General features: G+C 41.2%; 3 protein-coding genes across 6 annotated transcripts in view; all 3 read left to right on the top strand.

Moving 5' to 3' along the window:
* Positions 1–1,816: 1,816 nt before the first annotated feature.
* On the top strand, positions 1,817–14,713 carry LOC123763211 (bestrophin-2). The gene is made up of 8 exons (XM_045750261.2): positions 1,817–2,032; positions 3,882–4,035; positions 4,373–4,483; positions 5,926–6,097; positions 7,168–7,297; positions 8,328–8,563; positions 10,962–11,195; positions 11,304–14,713. Exons 2-8 carry the CDS (start codon positions 3,965–3,967, stop codon positions 11,436–11,438), a joined length of 1,089 nt encoding a protein of 362 aa, XP_045606217.1. The 5' UTR covers positions 1,817–2,032; positions 3,882–3,964; the 3' UTR covers positions 11,439–14,713.
* Positions 12,380–12,910, top strand: LOC123763330 (uncharacterized). The gene has a single exon (XM_045750482.2). The coding sequence runs from the start codon at positions 12,380–12,382 to the stop codon at positions 12,908–12,910; it is 531 nt and encodes a 176-aa protein (XP_045606438.2).
* Positions 14,714–21,033: 6,320 nt separating the features above from the next.
* atos (atossa) overlaps positions 21,034–27,955 on the top strand; it is a 121,468-nt gene continuing 114,546 nt past the window's right edge. For all 4 annotated transcript variants that reach the window (XM_045750258.2, XM_045750253.2, XM_045750254.2 and 1 more), the window contains exon 1: positions 21,034–21,424. The gene's annotated coding sequence lies outside the window, so the exon portion shown is untranslated. The remainder of the gene's footprint in view (positions 21,425–27,955) is intronic.

Here is a 27,955-nt window from a genome sequence, read left to right as displayed (position 1 = left end):
GTTAAGTGTTCTTCGGCTTGTAACTGTGCACTGTGTTAGGTAATGTTCCAGTGGTCTGTTTGGCATATCTTCACAATGCTCTAACATTTCCTCTTTTCTTCTGATAGCGGTAATTAAGTTTACTTCCTTTGCACATGGGTACGCAAGCCTGGCGAGATGTAAGTGCACTTCTATTCTTCTATTGGTCCTTTTCATCAAAATAATTAGTTCATAGATGGCTGATGTTGCCTGCTCTGTGGTAACTTCTACATCTATATTTACCAGTCCCCGTTGTGAAGTGGTAACACACTCGCCTGGCGTTTCGCAAGCGCTTTGGTCTTGGTTCGTATCCTGGCCGGGGAGGATTGACTGGGCGCCAATCCTTAACTGTAGCCTCTGTTCACCCAGCAGGGAATGGGTACCTGGTTGTTAAACGATTTGGCGGGTCGTATTCCAGGGATAATTAGGATTAAGGACCTGCCCTAAACGCTACGCGTGCTGGTGGCTGTACAAGAATGTAAAAACTCTTGTATATATACATAAATAAAAATAACAAACATTGCTCTATCTAAAATTCTTTTCTTAACCTGTGCTAAACTGTATGGTATGTAAATGTCTACATCCTCATCTTAATTTTAATTTTGTCCCCCTGAGGCCTAGTTTATTGGGCAGCGTCACTCATATCGCCAGAGCAGCCTGTATAGCAGCTCCAGTAGGAAGAAAACCCGCTGGGTTGTTCATCCTGTCAATTTATCTTAGCGGCAAGTTTTGCAACTTCATGTGTAGTTTCATTCTCTGACATTCCTACATGACTTGGCTCCAAGTTGATAAGTATAGGGTAGAGATGGTGACCGGGACCTTGGGAGAAGTATCCTGAGATAAAGAGGATGGAGAGAGAGAGAGAGAGAGAGAGAATCCTGTGAGAGACATCCTGTCATAAGGAGAGTGGAGAGAGACAGATCCTGTGAGAGACATCCTGTCATAGACGGAGAGAGACAGGTTCTTTACTCTACCACAGGCGGGATCATTTATAAAAGTAACGAGGATATACACATGTTCTCCTCTGCCCCCAGGGAGTGTGTGAGAGAACAGTGCACAGCGGGATACGAACACTGGAGCTGGAAGAAGCATCCTGTATGCCCCTCCCTCTCCCACACTCCCACACACCCACGGCATGGGAGAAGCATCCTGTATGCCCCTCCCTCTCCCACACTCCCACACACCCACGGCATGGGAGAAGCATCCTGTATGCCCCTCCCTCTCCCACACTCCCACACACCCACGGCATGGGAGAAGCATCCTGTATGCCGCTCCCTCTCCCACACTCCCACACACTCACTGCAAAAGCATTTCCAGTTAGCTTCGTCGGTTTCTCATCCCACTAATATCCTCTTCGTTCTGAATGTCGTGACCCCTAAACTGGCGGTGTTTCCAATCCCCTGTAAAGATTAGGTTTTCCAGATTAATGGTGACAACAAGATTGTGAACGTAACTACCTGTTAACAAAGCGGCCAGCATGGCCCCGTCACTCATCACAATCTCCAGCAAATTACCAAAGAACAATTACAATTACTAAAGAAATAAACAAATGCATATCAAAATATAAGAGATGACATCATCATGACATGTTAAATGTTATATTATACCGACATATTGACCACTTGTGATCAATATTATTAACCCCCGCAGACACTGGAACATAATTATAGAATCCCACTGTATAATACATCGTATAAAGTAGAGGAGCATCACTTAGCGTCACCGTCACTCAGAAAGGGAAACTCTTGCCATTGGCTGAAGAGTTGCTAGTGCACGATTATAGCTCTGGCGGCGGGCAAGGAGTTGACAGTTGCTGGAGTTGAGGGTAGAAGTGTTGCCTGGGGTCTCCTTAGCTGTGTGGCGAGGCCACCACTGTAACACGCCAGGAATACAGTGCCTCACTGTAACCATACACTGCAGATTACAGTATTAATATCAGTTCCATACACAGCCAGTGACAACAAAAATGTTGGAATTCAACTGAAATTACCGGAGGAAAACACTACTAAACTGAGTGAGTATTCTTGAAAGTATACTATTCTCCGTGTATTTTATTTGGTATATATTTATATGTATTAGAAGGTACCATTTAGTCATCTTCCCGCGTGGGACAGTGTTATAAATGAGGTGTTAGAGGAACCTGTATTGTTGACATTCTTGTGGGTGGGTGTGGCTCACACTGCTCCAGTGTCTTGTGAGACAGTGTGTGTGTGGTGATCAGTGTCTTGTGAGTCAGTGTATGTGTGGTGACCAGTCTTGTGAGTCAGTGTATGTGTGTGGTGACCAGTCTCGTGAGTCAGTGTGTGTGTGGTGACCAGTCTCGTGAGTCAGTGTGTGTGTGGTGACCAGTCTTGTAAGTCAGTGTACGTGTGGTGATCAATGTTTTCTGAGTCACTGTATGTGTAGTGACCAGTCTTGTGAGTCAGTGTATGTGTGGTGACCAGTCTTGTGAGTCAGTATACAGCTTGAACATTTGCATGGGTTAAGTGGCTTAAAAGTGTATATTTAATACATTTTTGTAATTGATAATATCCAGTTGACAAAGTGCTGTAACAACAGTACAAGTACAGTGGTACAGAAGATAACGCTTAAAGTTAAAGCACTCATGAATTAATTGCAAAATTTATTAAGCTATATATTTACATGTTGCATTAAGCATGTCTCCGCTACAGTAGACACTGTGTCTCCTCCCCCCCCCCCTCTCTCTCTCTCTCTCTCTCTCTCTCTCTCTCTCTCTCTCTCTCTCTCTCTCTCTCTCTCTCTCTCTCTCTCTCTCTCTCTCTCTCTCTCTCTCTCTCTCTCTCTCTCTCTTCTCTCTCTCTCTCTCTCTCTCTCTCTCTCTCTCTCTCTCTCTCTCTCTCTCTCTCTCTCTCTCTCTCTCTCTCTCTCTCTCTCTCTCTTCTCTCTTCTCTCTCTTCTCTCTCTTCTCTCTCTTCTCTCTCTTCTCTTCTCTTCTCTCTGCTCTCTGCTCTCTTCTCTCTTCTCTTCTCTCTGCTCTCTGCTCTCTTCTCTCTGCTCTCTTCTCTCTTCTCTCTTCTCTCTCCTCTCTCCTCTCTCCTCTCTCCTCTCTCTCTCTCTCTCTCTCTCTCTCTCTCTCTCTCTCTCTCTCTCTCTCTCTCTCTCTCTCTCTCTCTCTCTCTCTCTCTCTCTCTCTCTCTCTCTCTCTCATTAAACCTCATTAGAATATTCTGAGAGATAAACATATACATTTCTTCCTTTACACAAGTAGTATGGTATCAGACGTTGTCACGGTTGGTAGAGTCCAATTTATATATTGCTTTAAAAGATGAATCATAAACTCACTTGATTTGCTTTGCCACAGACGGGTGCAAGAGGCTTGTTTGTCTTATCGAGGTCTTCCTAAGCCCCAGCTAATGATGACAGTCTTTGGGCTGTAACCTTTACAGTTGCCTAACTCACGGGTATCCATTTACTAAAGGTAAACAGAGTCATCAGGTGAAAGGAAACGTGCCCAACCATCTCTGACCCTGTGTAAGATTGAACCCGAGATGCTAGGCTGGGAGCCGAGAACGTAAGCTGCGCTATAAGATCCTCTTGGGTATATATTGATGTGAGGTTCATACATTCATCAGTATGTACAGGAGGGCTGAAGAACAAGCTGGTGTATATCTGTATATATCGTAAACATCTGTATGTTTACGAATGCTTTTGGAGAGGCTTCACATATCCCCGACCGTCCACAAGTGATTGGGTACCATTCCTTCCCCTCCGTCCCCTCCCAAATCCTTACCCTGATCCCTTCCCAGTGCTATATAGTCGTAACGGCTTGGCGCTTTCTCATGATCTAAGACCTGGACATGTCGCACTCCTCAAGGACTAATCGTTGTGTGTTGTTGCTCTAGATCTGCTCTAGACGACCACCACAGTCGTCCTCCACCACAGTCGTCCTCCACCATAGTCGTCCTCCACAAGGTCCTCCGCCGCCATGACCGTCCACTACACAGATAAGGTTGCCAGTCGAGGTGGCTTTGGCTCCTTCTGGAAGCTCCTGCTCAAGTAAGTGTCTGCTTCCCCCCCTCCCCCTCTTGTGTCTTCCCCTCCTCCACTCCATTCTCGCTTAAGGTCGACCCGTTGCCAGGGACACCTGTTAATAATAATAATAATATCAGTCATAACAGTGATTTATTAACTCAAACAATATACAAATGATAGGCTGCATCAAAATCAATACTATCAGTTAAGTTGTGTCAGCTCTGATGTATTATCAAGCTGATGATAATGATGAGGAGTATTCCTTGTACTCTGTTGGTGGCTATCAGAGTACAAGGAGTACTGCTAGTACCCCTGTTACTCCCTGAAGGAGTACCTTGAGTGTGAGTACACTTCATTACAGGTGGCGAGGCAGTGTGTACAAGATGGTGTGGCAGGATATGCTTCTCTACATCGTCCTCTACTACACCTTGTCTCTCCTCTACCGCTTCGCGTTCCCCAGCGACTTACAAAGGTAAACTCCCCGCCAACAACTACAGGTTAGTCAACCTCATCTAGGACGACAATATTGGGTAATATTTAGAGCCACTAACAGTAGTCAAGCAACAGAGCCACTGTAGCAGTGGTCATGCAATAGAGCCACTAACAGTGGTCAAGCAACAGAGCCACTAACAGTGGTCAAGCAACAGAGCCACTAACAGTGGTCAAGCAACAGAGCCACTAACAGTGGTCAAGCAACTGAGCCACTAACAGTGGTCAAGCAACAGAGCCACTAACAGTGGTCAAGCAACAGAGCCACTAACAGTGGTTAAGCAACAGAGCCACTAACAGTGGTCAAGCAACAGAGCCACTAACAGTGGTCAAGCAACAGAGCTACTAACAGTGGTCAAACAACAGAGCCACTAACAGTGGTCAAGCAACAGAGCCACTAATAGTTGTAAACAACAGAACTAGTAACCAACATCAACATAGATCAGGCATTAGAAATTCACCAGGGATAAGCTGATTAGAATTGCAATGCCATTGCAAAAGCGCTTCGATTACATTCTGTGATTGAGTACTCACTAACCCACTACCCAATGTGTTCGAAAACAGGAGCCAGATTTACGAAGCAGTTACGCATGCACTTACAAACCTGTACATCTTTTCTCAATTTTTGGCGGCTTTGTTTACAATTATTAAACAGTTAATGAGCTCCGAAGCACCAGGAGGCTGTTTATAACAATAACAACAGTTGATTGTGAAGTTTTTATGCTTGTAAACTGTTTAATAAATGTAACCAAAGCCGTCAAAGATTGAGGAAAGATGTACACGTTCGCAAGTGCTTGCGTAACTCCTTCGCGAATCTGGCCCAAGCCGTTTAAATCCTGTTGAAATCAGATCACTGTTACTCTGTGCTCAAGGGAGTGACACAGGGAAGCCTCTGATCCTGTTAGTTTTGTAAAACTCAGAAGTGTGGAAATTTCTATAAATTAAATGCCTCATCTTTAAAATTTGTGATACATTATTGATTTCCTGTATTTTCCAATATGTATCTCACCGCTCTAATTAATTAATGCTATTAAATTGATATCTTAAAATAAAATTTCAGTATCAGCTTTATCTCTATATTTAAGGCAGATGACTTAAATAAAGTATATATAATGTATCTTTTATTGTCACTATAATTATTTCCATTTATTCACTATATATATGTCACAAAGGACATTTTTATTATATTGTATAATTATAATAATTACTATTAGATTTATTAATTTTTGTAATAAAATAATAATATTGTAGACTAAGTCGAATAAAACCAGTTATGAATAAGGTGATTATGTCAAGGGTTTACTAGAACAAAGTTTACAAATGATACATTTCCTATTCCCGTAACAGGAAGTATTTCCCTGTATGACTTTTTATTGTCAATATATCACTCTCAAGCTTCTTACCGGCCGCCTGGATGCCTTGCAGAATGTTTGAGAGACTTGTGATCCACTGTTCCCGGTTCCGTAACCTGATCCCGGTGTCCTTTGTGCTGGGCTTCTTCGTGTCCCTTGTGGTAAACCGGTGGTGGGGTGTATACCAGACTCTACCCTTCCCCGACAACACTGCCATACTCACCGCTACACATATCCCAGGCCAGGTAAACTCCTCCTTTAATCTACCTACCTTGCATCCCAGGCCAGGTTGCTCTATCTACCCTGCAGCCCATGCCAGGTAAACTCCTCCCTTGGTCTACCTACCCTGCATCCCAGGCAGGTAAACTTCCCCTTGCTCTACCTCCCCTGCATCCCAGGCCAGGTAAACTCCCCCTTGCTCTACCTACCCTGGGGCTCCATGTGTATATGTATCATCATAGGCTCCCATTATGCAATCATACTTATCGACAATTGTATTATGTAATCATTCTTATATCAATACATTGTGTTATCATATCCATCGCCAATACATTCTGCCCGAAACGCTGCGCGTACTAGTGGCTTTACAAGATTGTAAACACCATGCTATGTATTCTCACAAAGCCAATGTACCTTCTTGTATATAAATAAATAAATAAATAATAAAATAAATTCTTTATTCACACACGCTTGAGAGAACCTATGGCAATATAACATTGTTATTTGTTGTTTAAACGTTGCTCTCTTTTGCTATATATATTCTAGTATTTGGCGTTGTAATATAAGATAACATTATCTCTTGTTTGTATTCTGGTATAGAAGTCAAATATTTTTTGCAGTATGTCCACCATTCATTATAGTTCATTATAAATCACAGGCCTTCCTCACAGGGCGACATGATCTGTACTACCGTTATTAATGGTAAGGTTTCCTCATTCTATCATTTGTACGCAAATGTCCTTTGTATATAAATATTTTGTGATAGAAATGCAATAGGCTTGTGGAGCAAAATTTCACTTTCCAGAGGCTGTATCGGTGTTTAACAAACTAATTAAGTTTTGATGTATCCCAGACTGCTACCAAAATAGTATTCTATGATAATAATAATAATAATAATAATAATAATAATAATATATATATGCAAGAAGATACAATGGGTTGGTGAGATTACATAAGACGTATTTTTACATTCATGCACAGCCACTAACACGCATAGCGGTTCGGGAAGTATTTATTAATTAAATAAGTGATATGTACTGTACCTCTGCCGACCTTGTAGAATACAGCAGGTGCTAACCCTGAATGTCTTATACAGAATGCAGCAGCGAGGGAGGCAAGAAGCACCATACTTCGCTACGTCAACCTCACCATTGCCCTCACCTTCACCATCATCTCTCCAGTGGTGAAGAGAAAGCACCCAACACTCAACAGCCTGGTAATGGCCGGTATGTTAGGCACCTGTGTAAACCACAAATGTAAATGTCGAATTCCAAATTTGTATTCGTCGCCACTTCAAGTCCTCCTCGGTAATCAGGTTCTCTATAGTCTCTGGCATCTTTTTTCTTGAGCCCTGCACGAGGCTTAATGAAATGGTAATTGTGGGTGTGTGAACTTTGAGTCCACACTCAAAGTTAGGCTTTGAGCCCACACTCAAAGTTAGGCTTTGAGTCCACACTCAAAGTTAGGCTTTGAGCCCACACTCAAAGTTAGGCTTTGAGTCCACACTCAAAGTTAGGCTTTGAGCCCACACTCAAAGTTAGGCTTTGAGTCCACACTCAAAGTTAGGCTTTGAGTCCACACTCAAAGTTAGGCTTTGAGTCCACACTCAAAGTTAGGCTTTGAGTCCACACTCAAAGTTAGGCTTTGAGTCCACACTCAAAGTTAGGCTTTGAGTCCACAGTAAGTCGCTTGGCCCTGAACCACTGAATGGTCTGACTAGCAGGGCGAAAATTGTATTGGTCCTTAATACATCTTACTCGCTTAGATAGCTGAAGTGGCTAAGATGGTACATAAGAATTAGGAATCCCCGCAGGGGACTGTTGGTCCATCACACCCCTCAACCTTGGATATGTTTGTACAAGGGGGTTCTGGGGGTAAACCCCAGGACCCCCAAAACACATTCAGTTGTCCAACCGGAAAACTTAATTATGGAATCAGTGCTCAGTGTGTGAGATAAGAGTTGAGGTCAGTATATAGACATCCATTACTAAAATATCATTAACTACACAATCAGGATTTCTCTGATTTATGGCTGAATTATGTTATTATTATTATTATTATTGTCATCATTTGTAACAGTAGCAGTGATATTTCAAGTTTAAGTTCAAGTATGTTTATTGAGATAAGAAAGAAATACATCTCAAAGGGATAGAGTAGCTTAGGCTATTTCTACCCCCTGCAGTGATATTAATTGTCGTAGAAGTGTGTTATAAGTTTTTCGCTTATTAACTCAATTTTCATTGCTCACGTGGACAGGTTTCTTGACTGAGAGCGAGCAGGAGATCCTAGAGACGTTGAAGAGCAAGTCTAGCGTGCACAACGCGTGGGCGCCGATATTGTGGGCGTGCAAGACCGTTGACCGGGCCAAGAGAGACGGCCTGGTCAGTGATGCCGGCCAGAGAGCCATCACCGCAGAGATCATCACCATCAGGGCCAAGTGTGGGGGGCTCTTGGGCTGGCACGAGTACAATGTCCCCCTCGTCTATACTCAGGTCAGCAAAGATCGACGGTGTCATGACCAAACCACTGTACTTCATCAGAAAATGAAGTACAGTACAATGAACCACTTCAAACCACTACATCAGAAAATGAAGAATATGACGTTTCTGTCCGTTTTAAACCATTAACAAGTCCAGGACGGAGCGAAACGTCGTCGTTTCTTCATGTTCTAATGTTTGGTTTGGTTATTATATCTTCAGCCACGTTATTATGGCTCATTTTCTATATAAACATCAAAGGTTGTATAATTATTAAAAAAAACTCTTAAGCCAATATGTCTGTACCTGTATAGAGTTGTCTATAGCAGGAGTTGTTAACCAGGGCAACCATACTCCTTGGGAATATGGGAATCGATCTCTGAATAATCAAAAAAGTTGTGGTTAGATTAGAATTAACTCACCGTCAGTTCCTGTACCTCAATTCCTTATTTTGATCGTTCAAAAATAGTAGCAAAATGCTCGCTTGTTGAAACTAGTTTATGATTTGCATGTTTTCTATAAATATATTATAAAATCCTTATGCTATTATTTCAGCTGTTGTTTTCCTAGCAATCCATATGTAAAGTAAAACTAAGCTATTGACACATTCAAATCATAATGGTAATTAATAGGGCTGGTGATGATTATGGTGATTTGAACAGGGGGAAAGGGGAGAGTATGGGGACATATTGGGCATTTCACTAAGGATCTGTAATCGTAAGAAAGTTATGAACACCAGGGGAAAGATTCATGAAGCAGTTACGCAAGCACTTACGAACCTGTACATCTTTTCTCAATCTTTGGCGACTTTGTTTACAATTATTAAAAAGTTAATGAGCTCCGAAGCACCAGGAGGCTGTTTATAACAACAGCCACGGTTGATTGGCAAGTTTTCATGCTTGTAAACTGTTTAATAAATGTAACCAAAGCCGCCAGAGATTGAGGAAAGATGGACACGTTCGTAAGTACTTGTGTAACTGCTTCGTGAATCTGGGTCCTGGTCTATTTGTATAGAATGTTAGACTAACACGAGTACAATACACTCCTTGTTTACTTTCAGTTCAACAATAATACTTGTTTTATGTTAAAAATATCAGAAGACAATATTGAACCAGTAAGGCTGTATAGCACTGTCTCTTGGTCCAGAATATTGAAGAGTTAAACGAAGATTTCAGTACAAGAACAGAAATATTGAATGTAATTAAATATTATAAGTAATTAACATTAAATTAAATTAAATTAAATAAATTATTAAATTAAATGTTAAATATTATAATTAAATATTATATTATATATCATATTATATTGTAATATTAAAAAAATATAATATTAATATAACGTCACGGGTGCGAGACTTACGAAAGATTTGACTGAGAACTGATGTTGGTTGTGGGCAATAATTTTATTTTTTGGGTTTTACAAAAAAAAATTTTGCTTAGATTAATTTATCGGTTATGATTTACCCGATATAGCACTTCTAATTCTAACATCCTTTCAAATTACATATAAACTTTCATAATGTAAAATAGAATTATATAATATTTCATAGGCTTTAGAGAACAGTTCACCTAAGTGGAGGTGAGGAACGAGAAGCGGGTCACTCCCAGACTATGTTGGATAACTCTATATTATGTGTAAATCCATTCCACATTTATGTGTGATGTCACAACATATATAATAGGAATGTCCATAAGGGGTCAAGACTTCCAGAGGAGTAGATTCACAGGCCTGGTCGCCCACCACATGAATTTTAGAGGGTGCCCAGAGAGCTATCTATGAAAAATGAGAAAAGATAAATGGATTCCGGTCCATAAAATTGCTTCCTACTATGGCCCAAGTGAGGCAAAGCATGAGGTGACATATGACAGGGTACCTCATCTTAGCGGAGCTCCCCATTTTTAACTTTGGAGTGTATTGTTATGAGAGTTTACTCACGTTTGTGCAAGCCCCTCGTCCCACTGAACAAATCCACAAGGGCCATGACGAGGATTCGAACCTACGTCCGAGAGCATCCCAGACGCTGCCTTAATCAACTGAGCTACGACATGGTAGCTCAGTCGATTAAGGCAGCGTCCGGGATAATTTCAAACGTAAGTTCGTATAGGTTCGAACCCTCGTCACGGCCCTTGTGAATTTGTTCATTTGATGCATCACGCTATTGTGATTTCTGTGTGTAAAAACAAGTTTAGCCGAATTATAATGAAATGCCTATTTACTGGTAACATTACAAGAACTTATTTTAATTACAGTATATGACAGTATTCAGGCATATACTGTACTAGCTTACCTGCAGCTGCTGATGCATGTACTACGGGCTCACCATAGCCCGTGCTACTTGAAACTTCTTGTTCCCAGTAGCAAATCTTAAACAACAACAATGCTGATGCATAATACATCGTCCTTGCTCACACAGGTTGTGACCATAGCGGTGTACTCCTTCTTCTTCTTCTCCGTGTTGGGGGAGCAGTTTCTGAGGACGGACCAAGGCTACGCCAACCACACCATAGATCTCTACATCCCGATCTTTGCCCTCCTTCAACTGTTTTTCTATGTTGGCTGGATAAAGGTCGCCGAAGCTCTCCTCAATCCTTTTGGCGAGGATGATAATGACTTCGAGTTCGTACCACTGCTTACCAGGCATGTTGAGGTACGTAGCTGCGACACATTTAAAGCCTATTGTTTTGGTTTTAATAGATCAGTTTTTTTTATAGGTTTTTATATGATTGTCTTCAGTGTTCGTGTCTGAATATTCCAGATGTCCCGTTTACTGTCGGAGCCGAGCCCTAGCGAACTGCCGGAGAAGGTACGAGACATTGAGACGGAGGCGCCGCCTGTCAAGATTAACTACGCCAATGAAGACGAAACTCAGTCTAACACTTCCACTGATTAGGAACCAGCTCGGAGCCTCAGTCCCTGGTGCCTCAGTCCCTGGAGCCTCAGTCCCTGGTGCCTCAGTCCCTGGTGCCTCAGTCCCTGGTGCCTCAGTCCCTGGAGCCTCAGTCACTGGTGCCTCAGTCCCTGGAGCCTCAGTCACTGGAGCCTCAGTCTCTGGAGCCTCAGTCCCTGGAGCCTCAGTCCCTGGAGCCTCAGTCCCTGGTGCCTCAGTCCCTGGTGCCTCAGTCCCTGGAGCCTCAGTCCCTGGTGCCTCAGTCCCTGGTGCCTCAGTCCCTGGAGCCTCAGTCCCTGGAGCCTCAGTCCCTGGTGCCTCAGTCCCTGGTGCCTCAGTCCCTGGAGCCTCAGTCCCTGGTGCCTCAGTCCCTGGAGCCTCAGTCCCTGGAGCCTCAGTCCCTGGTGCCTCAGTCACTGGTGCCTCAGTCCCTGGAGCCTCAGTCCCTACAGCCTCAGTCCCTACAGCCTCAGTCCCTGGTGTCTCAGTCCCTGGAGCCTCAGTCCCTGGTGCCTCAGTCCCTGGTGCCTCAGTCCCTGGAGCCTCAGTCCCTGGTGTCTCAGTCCCTGGTGCCTCAGTCCCTGGTGCCTCAGTCCCTGGAGCCTCAGTCCCTGGTGTCTCAGTCCCTGGAGCCTCAGTCCCTGGTGCCTCAGTCCCTGGAGCCTCAGTCCCTGGAGCCTCAGTCCCTACAGCCTCAGTCCCTACAGCCTCAGTCCCTGGTGCCTCAGTCCCTGGAGCCTCAGTCCCTGGTGTCTCAGTCCCTGGTGCCTCAGTCCCTGGTGCCTCAGTCCCTGGAGCCTCAGTCCCTGGTGTCTCAGTCCCTGGAGCTTCAGTCCCTGGTGCCTCAGTCCCTGGAGCCTCAGTCCCTGGTGCCTCAGTCCCTGGTGCCTTAGTCCCTGGAGCCTCAGTCCCTGGTGCCTCAGTCCCTACAGCCTCAGTCCCTGATGCCTCAGTCCCTGGTGCCTCAGTCCCTACAGCCTCAGTCCCTGGAGCCTCAGTCCCTGGAGCCTCAGTCCCTGGTGCCTCAGTCCCTGGTGCCTCAGTCCCTGGAGCCTCAGTCCCTGGTGCCTCAGTCCCTGGAGCCTCAGTCCCTGGTGCCTCAGTCCCTGGAGCCTCAGTCCCTGGAGCCTCAGTCCCTGGTGCCTCAGTCCCTGGTGCCTCAATCCCTGGTGCCTCAGTCCCTGGTGCCTCAGTCCCTACAGCCTCAGTCCCTGGAGCCTCAGTCCCTGGTGCCTCAGTCCCTGGTGCCTCAGTCCCTGGAACCTCAGTCCCTGGAGCCTCAGTCCCTGGTGCCTCAGTCCCTGGTGCCTCAGTCCCTGGAGCCTCAGTCCCTGGTGCCTCAGTCCCTACAGCCTCAGTCCCTGGAGCCTCAGTCCCTGGAGCCTCAGTCCCTGGTGCCTCAGTCCCTGGTGCCTCAGTCCCTGGTGCCTCAGTCCCTAGAGCAGCTCTTTTTGTCTCATGGACACCTTAAGTAATAATCATATTTCACGACTTGGAAAGAGTCAGGACGGACCGGAACGTCGTCATATTCATTTCATGGATGCGAGTTTGTTGTTGTTGTGATATATTCTCTGCAGTTATAGCCCCGCTGGTTTCACTCCTGTGCCAAGTAAGTCCACTGCGGGCTCACCATAGCCCGTGCTACTTGGAACTTTTGTTCCGAGAAGCTGAATCTAAAACAACAACAACAACGTATTCTCTTCATTCATACTTCTTACTTGCGCTCTATATTTCACCAACGCTTATCCATGACATTTGTTCCATATTCGCGTTAAGTAAACTTCTTGAGTTTCGTATGCAGGCGAGGAGTCACAATAACGTGGCTGAAATGTGTTGACCAAACCACACACTAGAAGGTGAAGGGACGTCGACGTTTCGGTCCGTCCTGGACCATTCTCAAGTCGATTATTGGACCATGAGAATGGTCCAGGACGGACCGAAACATCGTCATCCCTTCATTTTCTAGTGTGTGAATTGGTCAACATACTTCAGCCACATTATTGTGACTCCTCGCCTGCTAATGCTATATATGTTATATCATAACAAGATAGTCTTCAGACCTAATTAAGATTGAATGCTACATCAAATCCGGTTTCTATACAAAAAATTGTAAATAAACTTTGAACTTTATTACAAAAAATCACAGTACAAGGCGATGAAGATAACTATTACTGATATCTTTAATGACAAAATTACTATACAATTTTGCATAATCGGAGTAATTCAATTAGGTCTTATTGCAGTGAGGTGCTGCTCGTATTCACTGTCATACAAGACAAAGGATCATGCATAAGACAATAGGTCTAAATTGTAAACTTAAAAATATATTTCATAAGATTACAATCTACTATATTTATCTACTGAATTTACGAGTTTGAAAATGCAACTTTCTATTGTTCGTTGTCACCAAGTGAAAAAACTATATCCTTTCCCTATTTTCTTCTTTTCCATTTGTTGCTTCTTTGTCTCCTTTTCCCTGTTCTCCATTCTTTAATATGGACAAGGAAATTTGCAATAAATGGTTAGGATGTCTTCCAATATATCAGTAAAGTAGCCACATAGTTGATTGTGCAATAGGCCAGGAGGTCTAGAATCTTTTATAGTTTCACATTGAATAATGTAGCGTTCAAGTGAATACCTTAACGGTTTGTTACAGGCTGAATATTGTAGTAGTGGTTCAGCCTCACTAACCTGCCAAGATGTGTCTATAGCCAAAGCCAATTCTCATAACATCTACATCACATTGTCTGGTTCGATCTCTGCTCATCATACAAATACTAATTATTACAGATGTTTGCATAGATTTTACTACTGCAGCTATCAAGTCTTTGTATTTTTCTTAGTTCTTCTAAATCCGAAGTAATCTCTTTAATTTGTATGGTTTTTAATTGCATTAGATAATGCAAAGTCATATTCTGTGTTGTCTTTCCTGTAAGCCTTTCCTGTAAGTAAGGCCAATCGATCTATGACGTCAGGCTTTCCAACTCCATTGGATGGACTCCATACATTTTTTATACAAGAGATGTCATCATTGGCACAAATCATATTCCTTTTAACTTTCCAGCCTACTTCAGACATTAATTGTGATGTGTTATTTAAAGACTGTAGAACATTTTTAAGAGTAAAAAAAACACTCCACCCCATTGAGTTTAAGGCACTGAGTAGCTAAATGAAACTAACATTTTCATTACGTGTCGAGAAATGACCACAATATTTTTGCTTTGTATGTGAGGGGCAGAGAACTCTTTCACTTGTCATAATAAATGCAGCAATTACAAGTGTTTTCCTTACCCTGCTACAGGTGTACTCTCTGCCATGAAGCTACCTAGAGAAAGATTGTACATGAAACCAGTGGATTGATTTCTGTGAAGCAAAATGCATATATTTATTCACTAATGTGCTTGTGGTTGTACTTAGTAAATAATATGTAACATGTATGTGCAGGGTTCTCGGTTGTAACATATTGTTGGGTTTAACTTATGAGAGGGGGAGTAAAATGTGTCATTTATCAGTTAAAAGTACAGTGGCACTTTTAATATAATACATGCAGAACATGTATATATTGTGTTGAACTGTGTAGGTCAGTGTATTGTGTCACAAAATAGATTAGTGGGTTGTGTTCAGCAGTGTAAGTGAGTGAATTGTGTCCAACTGTGTAAGTGTTCCCATTCCATTCAACATGAGAGGTGTGGGAAGGGGTGTGACAGAGTAGCGGGGAAGGATGTAGCAGAGTAGTGAAGAGGGATGTGGCAGAGTAGTGGAGAGGGGAGTAAAATGGCATGCATTTCCAAGCATTACAACAAGTGTTTAAGTTCTATTAGTGTTGAGCGAGAAGCTGAGGAACGGCACGGACCGCTTATAAAATAGCCTATGGTATATAGAGCAGGATTTTTCCACCGGAATTTATGAGAACCAAGTAATGGGGATATGGACTCGATCTCTGAACAATTACAAAAATTAGCTCTTGTTTGATTAGAATTATCTATCGCCGTTATCACTACAGATTGAGGCAGTTCCCTGTTTTGATTACACAACAAAAATCTTCAAAAACCTCACTATTTGTAGCTAACTTGTGTATATGTGTGATTTGCCGTTTTTCTATTAATATGATAAAATCCTCATAATTTTATTTCAGCTGTTGTTATCTATTCATACGTAAGGGTAAAGTAAAGCCAAGTAATTGACATCTTTTGAAGATATACTGATACCTAATAGGACTGGTGAGGATGATGATAATGTTTACAGTCTGGGTCATATTGAGTCTGTAATCGTGACGCCTGATGTTTTGTGTGATGGTCAGAGGACCTGAGGTGTGTATTTACAACCAGGCGGTAGATGGCCAAAGTAAAATTCTATATTTGGCTTGTAATTTCGCTGATTACACAAAATTACCTTTTCCACAGTTAAATACACTGTCCACAAGTCACCTTTTCCACAGTTAAATGCACTGTCCACAAGTCACCTTTTCCACAGTTAAATACAGACAGTACTGTTCACAAATCACCTATTCCACAGTTCATTACAGACAGTACTGTTCACAAATCACCTTTTCCGCAGTTCATTACAGACAGTACTGTCCACAAATCACCTATTCCACAGTTCAATACAGACAGTACTGTCCACAAATCACCTTTCCCACAGTTAAATACAGAAAGTACTGTCCACATAAGCCAGTGACTTCCCAAATAACCCTATGGTCAGTTAAAAGTCACAGTAGCCTCCAGCACAACTTGCGTCGCCCAGTTGTGTTGCCCACGTTCGGCTGTAGAGACGTGTCTCAGTATTGTCTGGTGCTCTTAACATCTCTTCCAGTTCTGGCGACCTCAGCTTCTTAACACACCCTCCTGGTGACAACGGTCCTTCCAGTCTTCACCTGACGTGAAGACACGACATATTGCTTCTTCAGAGCCCTTCGCAGCCTAGTGAGAAAACCTTATTAATCATGAAAATTTAGAAATTACTATATACCAGACATTTGTAAGTTCATATCGTGTTTGTAGGATTAAATATGTCTTTGTTTACACCTTTGAGGTCCCAGTACTTGGATAATGGCTGCATATGTGTATATGCAAACTTATACGTTAGAGAGGGATGAGGTGTTGTATGCTAGAAAATATAGGAATATGTTAAGTCGCTGGTGAAATGCCAAATCCACTGTTGGAGAAAAAGTTGTATGGTGAGGGGTGTGAATCAATATAGTGAAGTCATGTGACTCATCGCCAGTAATGCTTGTGTGTAAATCTATAGGCTCACCATAGTGGATTTCCATAGTGTTACTTGGAACTTTTGTTCCGAGTAGCTGAATCTAAAACAACAACAACAACATGATGCTTGTATACCAAGATATCAAGTCCTGGAAAGTGGTTAGCAATACGGAGGATAGCAATACCTCTAAGGTGTTTAATAAGTGACAGTATGACAGTAAAGTGTAAAGTTCTGAGTGTATTGGTGTCAGCCAGTGTATCTGAAGTAGCACGGGCTATGGTGAGCCCGTAGTGGACTTACCTGGCACGGGAGCGGTGCTGACAAAGAGAGATTGTTGAACCAGTTATATACAATTTTCATGTGCTTATCATGCACCTCGCCCCCATCCTGTGCAGGGGCGGCGCTGGCAAGGTTACAATCACCTGCAGCGCTACCGACAGTTACCAAACTGAGGATAATTGGCTACAATTTCTGGTATTAGATCATTTTTAATGAAATATACAATTCCTAGAACATTTGTAAGTTATTTCTATAATGCGAAAGTCTATTATGAAAGTAGGAGTTATTTACAGCAATCAAAGTACAACTAATATGGTTTATTTCTAGACTGAAAATTTCATACTCTATTTCATTTGTAATAAAAGTACTATATACATAAGCATTTGATTATATTTATTAAACAGTTTACAAGCATGAAAACTTGCCAATCAACTGTTGTTATTGTTATAAACAGCCTCCTGGTGCTTCGGAGCTCATTAACTGTTTAACAACTGTAAACAAAGCCGCCAAAGATTGAGAAAAGATGTACAGGTTCGTAAGTACTTGCGTAACTGCTTCGTGAATCTGGCCTCAGAATTTATTATTATTAACACCTTTATTGACAAAATTAATTACATCAGAAGACATCCCAAACTCTTGATACGTTTTCTATGAACGTTCACGTCATCGACACGCTGGCTTGAGGCAGCGGGTTTATGTTTGGGCTGGCCAGCTGATAATCACTCTCGTCCCCAGCTGCTCTCTGACAGGTGGCAACGTTGCCTTGGTCTTGTTGGGTAGATGAGTCCCCTTAAGATCCTCTGATGAATCAGTTTCATTAGCTCAGATTATATAACTTTGAGTGATATCGAGGACATCAATAAATGCTGAGATTCATTTGCTTATGGACATTCAGGTATCGCGTCTGGAGCCAATAAACTTTAGCCTTCCGCCTTATTTAATTAATAAAGTACTTTTTTGAAGTGTGCTGCGTAGTACTAAATGATGTAGCTTATATAGAAATTAATAAACATATGTTTAAGTTCAACAGTGATTTACACATTTGTACTGTATGTTTGCTTATTAATTTGACAGCACGATTAATTATTTTCTCGTGCTTACATTGATTATAAAATTAATGCAAATTAATGCAAATAATAACAAATGATTTACACGTATTCATATAGCCTTCGTAATACAAGTACCAGGGAATATACAGATCACAAAACTACAACAAATATGATATAAAAATTACTATTGCAATAACAGTACCGCCTACAAAATATATATAGGCTTCTAGTGATATATATATATATATATATATAGATATATATATATATATAGATATATATAGATATATATAGATATATATATATATATATATATATATATATATATATATATATATATATATATATATATATATATATACACACATATATAATGTGTGTGTGTGTAAAATAAGATTCACAAGATAAACAATATTTCACAAGTATTCGTCTGTATTTCAAAAGAGATTGCCAGATCTCCTGTTGTCCCGTGACCCCGTTCCTCAGTGGGTGAGTGAGAGAGCAAGACGCTACGTTACGTAACTCCAGTAACATGAAAGATCTCGAATGGCAGTCAGTAGCGCTTACATTGTCCCCTTGCTAGTGCCTCAGGTAGCTCTCAAGTGGCCTAAGAGCTAATGTTGTTCCCTGTATCACTGGCCAGGGAGAGGGGGGGGGGATGTCCAGCAAGATACCCTAGGCTCTCTGTCCAGCAGGATATCCTAGGCTCTCTGTCCAGCAGGATATCCTAGGCTCTCTGTCCAGCAGGATATCCTAGGCTCTTTGTCCAGCAGGATATCCTAGGCTCTGTGTCCAGCAGGATATCCTAGGCTCTCTGTCCAGCCTAGCAACAGTACTGTCTCTCTCTCTCTCTCTCTCTCTCTCTCTCTCTCTCTCTCTCTCTCTCTCTCTCTCTCTCTCTCTCTCTCTCTCTCTCTCAGTCTAGGAATATATATATATATCACACGACAACATCCTAAAAACTGTTTGCTCTTCGGAGAAACCCAAATATAACAAATATAGCAGAAAATATAACACCCAAATGTTATATCCTCCAAACTGCATGTTCTTCCACCTGGGAGAGTAGTGACCATTCCACCTGTGAGAGTAATGACCGCAGCTCGTCACACTGCCAGGGTTAATATCAACCTTCAAGAGAGACAAAGGATCGATATACACACAGAGAACTGTACCTCATTTCTCGGTGTAAATACGGGTTCCTTTAGTTCTGGACTATGTTCGGAGAGGCGTAAGGATGTGCATACCACTACTTCTCTAACCCTGTCCATGGAGGACAGAAGAAAATGTATATATGCTGGTTACCATTGTAAATGTGTGGCCACGTCTGTGGTAGAAAATAATAATAATAATAATAATAATAATAATAATAAAAAACTACCCGCAGGCCAGAGAGTAGGCGGACCTGTGGTAAAATCCTGGTGGGACTCCGGTTGGGCCTGAAGAATCACCTTTTTTTTGTAGGCTTAGTATATACGCTGGTGCTTAGAGATGCTCCTGTTTCTGTTATTAGTACATCCAGGAATAACAGACTGTTATTTTCACTATTTTCATGGGTAAATCGGAGTACTGACTCTCTCTCTAGATGGCTTTTTAGATCATTTAGTTCAGTACTCTGATTTACCCATGAAAATAGTGAAAAAAACAGTCTGCCATTTCTGGATGTACTAATAACAAAAACAGGAACACCTGTAAGCACCAGTGTATACACCAAGCCTACAAACTATGCCTAAACGGTAGAAGTGAGTGACCCCAAGATACAAAGCCAGTGTTCTCAACGCTTAAATTCGTTGAGCGCTTACCCACTGCTCGGACTGGAGCAACGTGAGGAGGGAGTTTGAAAGAATAATTCAGGTGTTGGTGAACAATGGATATAGCAACACAGAAATAAATACTACTATAAGACAACACCTGGACCGATGGTACAATCCTGAACCAAGAACAGAAACCACAACACCCCTAATAAAATCATATTACAAATCAACCATGCACAGTGAACATAAAAAAAAGAATAACGAAAGAAATAATCCGTAAAGGAGTAAAAAGCATAACTCCTAACCCAAACATAGACCTGATCATATTCTTTAACACAAAGAAGACTACCGACCTCCTTATTAAAAACAGCCCGAAGCTAACGGAGAACCCTCTACAGCAGTCAAGCGTTGTATACATGTACACTTGCCCCCACAAACGGATGTACACCTGTCCCCATGAAGGATGTAGCTTTTAATCTAAGTTAAACTCGTTATTTATATACAAAATATATCTACAAACGCATAGCGTTTCGGACATGCATAGGTATGATGTCGACCAAGCTGTCGAGACGTTTGATCTGTCATCTTCAATCAGGTGCATTTTAATTGTTTTTATTACAATTAATATTATAATATTATATTAATTAAGAACATGAATTTCCGACTTAGGTTAGGTTAGGTTTGATCAAATTTCTATGTTAGGTTTAACTCAAATAAAATATTGAAATCATCTATAATAAAATGGAAAGCTTTATCATTCCAAAGGAGATAAAAATATAATTTCAGGAAAACTCGGCTTGTTAGTCTACTTGGCCTATTAGGTACAACATATGTTATATAAGATGTGCTTGTACTTGGCTCGTTCATATGACACTCGATAGACTGGGTTCAAAACGTTTCCAATTAAATTACTGTGTCTTTCTATAAAGACACTTTAAATTTGAAATTAAATGTCAGTATAAGAATGTATCGTGTGTGGAGTAATGATTACAACATAACAAATCGTCTTCAAGTGGCTGCATGGTAATCATAAACTTAGAGAACACCTAAGGAGTTGACACAGCCTAGACAAGCATATTTTTCAAATGATCGATCGTTTATATATTTGTAAGTAGTGACATCTCGGAGTACATAGTTGTAGACTTCACACTGATCACCCTTAATAGATTATATAGTTATACGAAGATATTCTCTAAGAATTAATGGCCCCAAAGATAAATAAAATGGACTGAACAAAGGACAAGTTGAAGTATAAAGGAAAAAAAAAAGGAGTTGCTAGGGGGAGAGTGGCTGGGGACGAGAGCAACTCCGGGCTCGGGGAATCAGCTGGCCGCCTCACAACACGTCTGGCTCACACTCTCGCCTCACACGTTCCTCTCCTCCCAAAATGTTGACCGAATTCTCGAACGTGAGAAGACAAATTGACTTCTTAGTGCAGTGAGAATGTCTCAATAGGTGTATCGTACCAATGGTTGGGAAATTACGGCGGTGAATTAGCCTAGTGTGTGGAAAAGGCCTTCCAAAATGACGCTCTAGCAAGTCTTTGTTCAGAGGTTCAACTGGGCGGTTACTCCACCTCTCCGCGCAGTTATTGAATTTTTGGTCTAAGGTGTTTTAAATGAGCGCATCCATGAAATAAGGAGTTGTAAGGTGTGGAGAGGGAGGTTGGCTTCGTGGGAGCGCCCTCAGGACCCTCAGTATACAGGTAGGCTCTAATGTCTGTCGTCAGCTGATTCATGCGACATCAGGCGTACCAACCCCTCCTCTCCTCTTGTCTTATTATCTTATTCTAACCTTCTAACTCGTGTTTATCTCTATATTTGTAGTTAGTTTAGTGTTTAATTTGTATATTGGCTTTGTAGATTTTGTTTATGGGTACTTTACGCGGACTTGAGTGGGAATTTGATCGTAAAACAGGCAGCTTGGTTTATCTAGCAGTTGGCAGTATTGCAATATGGTTGACTTGGAAAGGTTTGCTTATTGTGGAGAAAGTGATGAGACGTTACTAGTGTTAACAGTGGCCTTACTCATTATTCTGGCTTATTATTATATATTAAAGTAAGACGGGACTTTTATATAAAAATTTAATCAACTAAGCGCTTAACGTTTTTAAGTGTTGGAAAATTTAACCGTGTTCAGCACATTCTGAATGAATTAAACTCGTTAAAATAAATGTTGGTTGACCTGTAGTAAGTGGACAGAGGTTCTAGGTTTTTTTATGGATAGAAAAATAGACTTTGGCAAAATTATCTTCTACTGTTGTCAAGGCATCGTTGCCATATCGTAATAAGGTAAAGTAATTATCAGGAGGAAGCACCAAGTCATTAAAACTATAGTATGGCTAAAAGGATTTGGGATAAAACGGGGGAAAGGAGTGATGCCCAATCACTTAGACAGTCGGGCATTATATTCGGGTCATTTTTGCATTTTGTACCCCCCTTTTGATTAGATATTGGTATCAAATCTTATTCCCACAAGGGTTGCTTTGTCTGATCCACATTTTTCAGACCTCAAGCTTGCTATTCTGCTGCGTTCGCTTCCTTGTCGTTTTTGTTAAACCAGAATTATGCACCGTATTCGGACCAGTGAATTGACACACAACTCAAACTACCAGGACAGAAAATCATAGGAAACGAAACTAAAGCAGCAAGGATCAGCTGAGCCATAAACACAACAGCCAACTCTGGCCGTCAAGTGCATAGTGTCTAACATGTCATGTTTAGTCCTTCCTTACACGAAGTGTAAACATCATCTGCCACTACTTCTAAGCCTTGCCAAATACTGATGTTTCGGGATTCTGCCCGAACGCTCTGCGTGCTTTACAAAAGTGTAAAACTAGGATGTAAAATTTACATGTAAAACTTCAAGTCTATGTACTCCCATAAACCCAACGTACCTTCTTGTATATAAATAAATATAGATGTGCCATTGTGTCGCGTCTCCCAATATTACCACTGGTGCAGTCATGAGGAGGAGAAAGCTTGGCCAGCTGCACGTACCATAAAGACATGATCCACACGTTTCTGGTCATATTTCGCCATTATGGTTTCTGCCACCTGTCTTCATCTTGCCTACCTCCTCCGTCCCTCTCCCCCCATTCCCCCACCTTCATGGCAACTCGACGTTCACTTCCCACATCCTTGCCTCCTCCTAGTATCTTCACCTGTTTCCAAGCACTCCCATTTTCTCTTAAATTTAACTACCTTTGTGCTTTCCAGTAGTGTGTGTTCCCACCCTTACCTTGAGGTGCCCTAAGTTAATCATCTATTACTACTTGGTACATCTCATTTTATTCTTTATTTTTTCAGTCTTTGTCACTGAATTGTTTGTTTTCCAACCCTAATTTTTAATTTCTGCTGTCTCCATCACTGTAGAGTTGCCTATTTTCGACTAGGTTTATTTTCCACGTCGGTAATGGAAGGTTAACTTCCTTATCCTAACACTAGTCTAACCCTTTTATTTTTTATGCTTTGCATTGCCAGTTGGGTGTGCTAAGCTTTGTTGCCAAGTGCAGGCGAGGAGTCACAATAACGTGGCTGAAGTATGTTGACCAAACCACACATTAGAAGGTGAAAGGACGACGACGTTTCGGTCCGTCCTGGACCATTCTCAAGTCGACATGGCTTTTTGTTGCCATGTCTGTCTAATGCGTCCGTGTCCGCCTTTGATTATATCGGGAATCTCTTGTGCAAGTTTAGTGTTCATGACACTGCAGCTGCCTGCATCTTTGTTGTTACTGAGGCCTATCCTGTTTTGTCCGTAATAAACATGACCTTTGGAATGGGCCTAATTTTACGGTGTAGAATTGCCCCATTGTTACCTTTGCGCTAATCTCCACCCCCCCCCCCTCCACCGGGTTATTCACATTAGCACAGACATATTAAAGTTAGTTTAATTGTATTGTTACTTCCACATTTTATTAGGCCTAGGATAGCAATATTCCAGCCAATCCTCCTGTTTAGTTAGTACTTTTTGCAACTGTTTGGACCATCGTACATATATATTGACATAAAGGATAATTATAGTAGAATTTGATACTATTCACTTTATACTTCGGAAAAAAGTTAAAAACAAAACGTAAATATTTCTAGGGCTAGTATAGCACATGTAAGTAGGCATAGGATGGTTAGGTTTAATTTCATTATCAACACACAAACGTTTCAGGTTTGTCCAAATTTAGTAGTACCAAATTTATCTTTCTAATTATCCATTACGTCAGTGTATGTAAAATGGTCTACAACATTACTTACAATACTATCTAAACAGGATGGCTGCATTATTTAACTCGCTCATCTTTAAAAAGTAAAATTATTTTTACCAAGTTGAATTTTATGCACGTTTAGGCTGATTGGCAGTAAAAGTTGCCTATTTTAGGCCACTTGTGAAGCGATGCCTGTACAGTTAAACAGTACATACTGTAATAAAGTATCAGTAGTTGCTAGCGTGTTAGTATGACTTAGTTATGTTAGTATGTATGTTAGTAGTAAAAAGGCACTACGGGCTCACCATAGCCCGTGCTACTTGGAACTTTGTTCCAGGTAGCGAATCTTTAACAACAACAACAACATAGTATGACTTATTTTTGTCGTGATAAGGTTAGAAAAGTCATAAATCGGTGCACATTACCAAGAATTTAACTTTTTAATCTGAGGCGAGATCGTGCACTTACGCTTGTGGCAGAAGAGCTGTCTGTTAATTGCCGAGGCTTTGGTTAAAGTGGCGGAATAGCTATTCGTGGCCTTTATTGCTTTGTGGAAACATTCTCGGATAAGTCCTTTCTCACTTGCACCATTTTTTGAGAATTTTAAATTTTAACAAGGATAACATTGCACATATCATGGTGTTGAAGTGTAGGGTACTAGGCTGTATGCACCTATGCTACATAATTCGATAAAGACACTTTATTCCTCGTGCAGTAGATCCTATAGTCCAGTGGTTCCTAAAGTTTTGTACCTCTCTTCCCATTTTTTAACCATGTTTCTCACCTTTGGGACCCCTACAACAAAATAAAGTATCCATTGTTGCGATACATACATTCGTATGTCACAAAGCCTGCATTTTTGTAAAACATGTAAATGATAACAGAACAAATCCACAAGGGCCGTGACGAGGATTCGAACCTACGTCAGAGATCATCCCAGACGCTGCATATTTGTTCATTTGATGCATCACGCTATTGCAATTTCCGTGTGTAATAACAGGAGACATTTAGTTAAGCATTCATAAGTAGTTATTTTGTTAGTGCAATACAACAATATATTACCTCCATGGACTCCTTGGCGTCGATGGCCCCTAGTCGAGACACACGGCCCTACACGAATCAATTGTGGACTCCGTATCCATGCCCCCCTGTCTTCCTACAAAGAAATATGCTTTTCCTTGTTTTTCGCACGTATGCGTTACATAATTCAAAAAATTGTCGTGCAAGAAAATGAAAGCGGCTGGCGAAAGTGACGTACTGTCCCGTTTTCTGTTTAGCGTCCTCTGGTAGGTTAGGAGAGACCACTTTTTAAATAGACCGTTCTTGACGTTGGGAAACTTTAGGAGGATGGGTTGCTCCATGACCTTCCCTAGGCAATACTGATGGATGGAATACAGTTGAGGTTGTTAAATAACCTAGGAGATGTAAAAACATCAATGCTATGTGTTCTCATAAACCCATTGTACCTTCTAGTGTATATACAGTACAGTATATATAAATAAAATAAAACAATTAAAAATTATTTGCAGCATTGATTAGTTTCAAAGATAACGCCTCATCAGCCCATCTGGATCCTTGATTGTAAATACAGTAATTATAATTTGTTCTAAATGATAAAGGTCTACATACACAACAAATCTGGCTTAGTGTACTAGTTAAATGTGGTAGATTAGGAGTGGCTGGATGGTAATTCCAGCACAAAAAACATTAATGTTGAATGGATCCAAAAAAAGTTCTAGCTACTACCCGCCAAACACACACCGAAACAACGATGTTACTACAACGTTCGAACAAGTTTAACACCTACTAACTAGTTATAACAACCAATATAGCAAGTTGTAACAACGTTCTAATACGTCATAAACACGTTAAGTCAAGATGTAACAACTTTATTACAAGTTGTAACAAGCAGAAAATAGTTACGGTTTGTGTTTCCTCACTGTAGAAAAACAAAGAAATCAAAACTGAAAATTCCCCCCCCCCCCCCCCTCAAAAAAACAAAAATCCCATTAGAAAAATAAAATAAGCATCAAGGACCTGGGAGTAATAATGTCGAAGTCCTTATTTTTAAAAGCACAATAAAAAAGCTGTAAAAATTTGAAAAAAAAGGGGCAAGAGGAATAACAAAGCTTTCAACAAATGTCAAACTTGTGATTGTTCTTAAAAGAAAACAATGCTGTGTTATGGTTGGAGTAACAACCCCCATTGAAAACATCTTGCTGCAACCACTTAAAATCTCAATCTGTTCTCTTTGGAGTGTAGGTGAGCTACACATAACAATTTACACTGAAAATATTAGAGGGAAAATAAATATTAAAAATGGAAAATGAAAATATTATTAAATATTAAGAGCTTTAAATTTGGCCACTAAAACAACTTTACGAGAACAAGAGGAGCAAAATAGCCCTTTGAAAACTAGAGATGCATAGGATAGAACAAGCCATTTTTTATTAATAATAAAGGGCCAAGACGTAAATGCCCTTCCCTCTAAACATGGGACGTAACTAGCCGAGCTCTCACGGTGTACACAAGCAAACCTGATAAACGTCTAAAGGTATGTTGACCAGACCACACACTAGAATTTGAAGGGACGACGACGTTTCGGTCCGTCCTGGACCATTCTCAAGTCGATTGAGAATCGACTTGAGAATGGTCCAGGACGGACCGAAACGTCGTCGTCCCTTCAAATTCTAGTGTGTGGTCTGGTCAACATACTTCAGCCACATTATTGTGACTCATCGCCGTCTAAAGGTAACCTAAACACCAATACTTAATTTACATTCTCTAGAAAGGCGGAGAGTTACGGGAGATATGATTGAAGTGGATAAATGGGCATAACGATGATATTAAATATATCGACACAATAGAATGCGAAGCAATGTATATAAATCGGATAAATTTAGATTTAGGAAAGACCTTGGTGGTGGTGGTAGAAGAAGTTGGATCACATGTTTCAAGCATTGGTTACTCGTACATGTGAGTTTGGGTGGATATAAATAGGAGCTGCCACGTCTAGGCCTTACGGGCTCACCATAGCCCGTGCTACTTGGAACTTGTTTCGAGTAGCTGAATCTATAACAAGAAGAAGTCTAGGCCTTTTACGGACTATTCATGCCCGTGCCACCTCCAGGTTGGCTTAATCTTAATCAACCAACCTACAGGCCTTCTGCAGTTACCTTGATTCTTGTTCTTGTACTTAATCCAATGGGCTGTAAGCAATTAATTCGTCATGAGGTCTTGCCCGAGACGACCGCGAGGCCATTGATCCTCCGAAACCACATGGCAACATCCTTGTTCTTGTTTGGGGGTCATTGCTGTAGGTTAAACAACTTCAGTCAAAAATTATTTCTTTACATCTTGTGTAAAAGTTGAAGGTTGGATACGCGTGTCGGTGTCATAAAGCTCTCTGAAAACTTGAGATACTATACTAGATCTAGTGCGGAGAGGGGATAATAGGCATTTAACATAGAAACTGGCTGGATAACTCGATGGTTTTAAAGCAATTGCAGGCTAGAAATAGCTTCAATAACCGGTTACCAATGTGTCAATACTAGTCCTGATTATCATCCCAGTACACGTATGGTGTGGAGACTAGGGTGGTGTGTAGATGTGTGTTGTTTGTGTAACGTCAAAGATAGGCTGCAATTGCCATGATAACGAGATAATGTGATAGGTGTTGCTATGTGGGCTTGGTCAGACCACAAGCAGCTCTTTCCCTTGACAAGCTATGCAAGGCACATTTACACAAGACTTGATAATGGTCCATGACGGACCGAAACGTCGTCAATTCTTAAATTTCAGATTTGTGGGTGGAATGTAATCTTGAGTCTCGTTATTGACTCCTCATCCGCGCATGAACACAAGCACTTAGCATTATAGTTATAGCATTAATTAATATTATATATAGCAATAATTAATGTGATAGTATTGTCTTCTCAGACATAACATAAAAAAATACACACTTGGGTATTTGTGATTGTCATTATTTACACACTTTCGCACTCTAAGTGCTTTGTCAAGGTCTGAGTGTGTGGT

This window comes from Procambarus clarkii, chromosome 49, assembly GCF_040958095.1.
Source record: "Procambarus clarkii isolate CNS0578487 chromosome 49, FALCON_Pclarkii_2.0, whole genome shotgun sequence".
Taxonomy (NCBI): domain Eukaryota; kingdom Metazoa; phylum Arthropoda; class Malacostraca; order Decapoda; family Cambaridae; genus Procambarus; species Procambarus clarkii.
This window is presented reverse-complemented; position numbering and strand designations above follow the sequence as displayed.